General features: G+C 46.9%; 1 protein-coding gene across 1 annotated transcript in view; it reads left to right on the forward strand.

Annotated features, from left to right (window-relative positions):
* The window catches only part of LOC101848432, a gene marked incomplete in the record, with an annotated part of 130,938 nt that overhangs the window by 110,535 nt on the left and 17,639 nt on the right, over positions 1-2,764 (forward strand). The window contains 1 exon segment of the mRNA XM_005098227.3: positions 2,372-2,525. Coding sequence (XP_005098284.2) covers positions 2,372-2,525 — 154 coding nt within the window.

Consider the following 2,764-nt stretch of genomic DNA (forward strand, 5'->3'; position numbering starts at 1 on the left):
CCCCCCCCCCCCAGTAAGAGCTCCCTTTCTACTTGGTGTGCTGGTAAACCTCTCGTTATTTGTCATGTTCATCTTCCATATTATCTAAATTTCTTGGGGGGGGGGGGAGACCTGTCACTTGAGCTCTACAGACTCATTTCATTTGGGGGGAGTATGGTGATGGTGGTAAGCCCCACTATTTTTTTAGGGGGGAGGAGAGGGAAGTGACAGTGTGCAGGTATAGCTGTCCTCTTTTTTTTTGGGGGGGGGGGGGAGTGATATTAAGCCTACTTTTCCGGGAGGGGGGTCTGATGATGATGTTAAGCTTTACTGTTTGGGATGGTTATGGTGTTGGTGGTTTGGGGGATTCTTTGTTGTCTAGGGTCAGGGATGTGGATTTATTGTTTAGGATGGGTGGTGAGGAGAGGAGGTGGGGGGCATGAGCAGCGGGAGTTTCTCTTTTTACCTGATGGTTTCTATGTATCTGTTGTTGGGTGTTTGTGTGTGTCTGGATAAAGTGTGTGTAAGTTTGTGATTGATTGATTGTGTGTGTGTGTGTGTGTGTGTGTGTGTGTGTGTGTGTGTGTGTGTGTGTGTGTGTGTGTGTGTGTGTGTGTGTGTGTGTGTGTGATCAGAGAGATAAAGAGAGAGAGAGAAAGAGAGAGAGAGGGAGAGAGGGGGGTTGGGGGTCAATGATAGAAGTACAGATCTGTTTATCTTAATTATTTTCCTGCCTTTCCTGTTTGTATGTCAGTGGAAAGTCGTAGTGGGATAATTGGGTCTGTAGTAGGGGAGAAATCTACGTCACAGAAACTTGTATTATGTTAAGTCGAGACAGGGTCATGAATCAAGTTTTATGAATGAAGTGTGGTTTTTCTGCTCTGTGTATTGACTTGGGACCAGGCTGTGTCAGGCAACTTGTCTTCTGGTGTGTTCCGAGCAGAAACATACTTTGATATACTTTTTTTTTTAAAGATCGCTCAGACCCTTTAGTCTTGGAAGTTCTTGCCACCTCTCTCTTTCTTGTCTCTCCCCCTCCCCCCCTCTCTCTCTCTCCATCTCTCTCTCTCTCTCTCTCTCTCTCTCTCTCTCTCTCTCTTTCTCTCTGTTTTTGACACTGACTCTCGTCAGTCGACCGGTCTGTTTGTCTGTTCCCCACCTCTCCCTCTCTGTCTCCTCTCCCCCTGTCCGTCTCTCGCTCTCTCTCTCTCTCTCTCTCTCTCTCTCTCTCTCTCTCTCTCTCTCTCACTCTCTTTCTTTCTCTCTTTCTCTCTTTCTCTGTCTCTCTCTGTGTCTCTCTCTCTTTCTCTCTGTCCATGTCTCGCACTCTGACTCTTGTCTGTCTGTCTGTCTGTCTGTCTGTCTGTCTGTCTGTCTGTCTGTCTGTCTGTCTGTCTGTCTGTCTGTCTGTCTGTCTGTCTGTCTGTCTGTCTGTCTGTCTGTCTGTCTGTCTGTCTGTCTGTCTGTCTGTCTGTCTGTCTGTCTACACCCTCCCCCCTTCTCTCTGTCTCTCTGTCTCTCTGTCTCTCTGTCTGTCTCTCTCTCTCTCTCTCTCTCTCTCTCTCTCTCTCTCTCTCTCTCTCCCTCTCCCTCTCCCTCTCCCTCTCCCTCTCCCTCTCTCTACTTTATCATCTTCACGCCAAGGTTACGGTAATGAGTTTACGTCTGTTTTAAGAAATTGGACCGGAGAGCCGTAGACAATCGCCAGTGGTGAATCTGCCTATCACGGGGGGATGGGCCCTGCAAAAAGTGGCGGGGGAGACAGCCGTTCTTGCGTGCGCAAAGTTTAAGGGGAGAGCATTGAGGTTGAAGTAATAAAAGACAGGAGGAGATTGATAGCTGACTGAAATGCATACATAAAAGAGAACATGAAGGAAAACTGTACCGCTCAAGCAACACAGAATGGTGAGGGAGTTCTTGTATTTTCTGAGACATTGTGTTTTTGGGCTGATTTTTAGTCTTGTGAGAAATATTTAAAAAATTTTAAATAGGAGAACAAAGAGTATGTTATGAAGATTTTGTGTGAGGAATCTTTTGAGCACCTTGAGCTTTCACTGGCGAGTATGTGATATTTGTTTTTAAATTTCATTGTGGATTTTTTTCTATTTTTGTGTGTGTGTGTGTGTGTGTGTGTGTGTGTGTCGGGGGGGGGGGGGGGGGGGGGGGTAGCGAATATTTTCTTTACATTTGTCATACAGCAGTTGGAATAATTTACTAAATCCCTAAAGCTTGAAGGGCGAAACACACATTATTTGGAAAGACTGATCTGAAACAGGATTTCTAAGAAAAATCTGTATAAAACTGGATTACTAAGAAACGTTTATCTAAAACTGGATTGCTAGGAATGTATTTTTTTCTGAATCTGAACTATTTCTCTTGTGATTGCGTTCAGAAACCTTGGAGGATCAAGCCAACAAGCTCCACAGAAGGACATCTTACCTTATGGCCACAGCCAGGGACCGCACCAACACTGTGCCTATAGAGCAGGCCTTCTCCACTCCACAGGTCATCATGGATCATACACCCTCCGACCAACGTCGGCCGTCGTGAGTAGCTGAGATTGTGTGTGTATGGTGTCGGGGTGGGGGTTGAGAGAGGGAGGGGAGAGAGAGAGAGAGAGGTGGGGAGGGGAGAGAGAGAAAGAGAGAGAGAGAGAGGGGGGGGAGGAGAGAGAGAGAGAGAGAGGGGGGGGGAAGGAGAGAGAGAGAGAGAGGGAGAGAGAGAGAGAGAGAGAGAGAGAGAGAGAGAGAGAGAGAGAGAGAGAGAGAGAGAGAGAGAGAGAGAG

This window comes from Aplysia californica, unplaced genomic scaffold, assembly GCF_000002075.1.
Source record: "Aplysia californica isolate F4 #8 unplaced genomic scaffold, AplCal3.0 scaffold00175, whole genome shotgun sequence".
NCBI classification, from domain to species: domain Eukaryota; kingdom Metazoa; phylum Mollusca; class Gastropoda; order Aplysiida; family Aplysiidae; genus Aplysia; species Aplysia californica.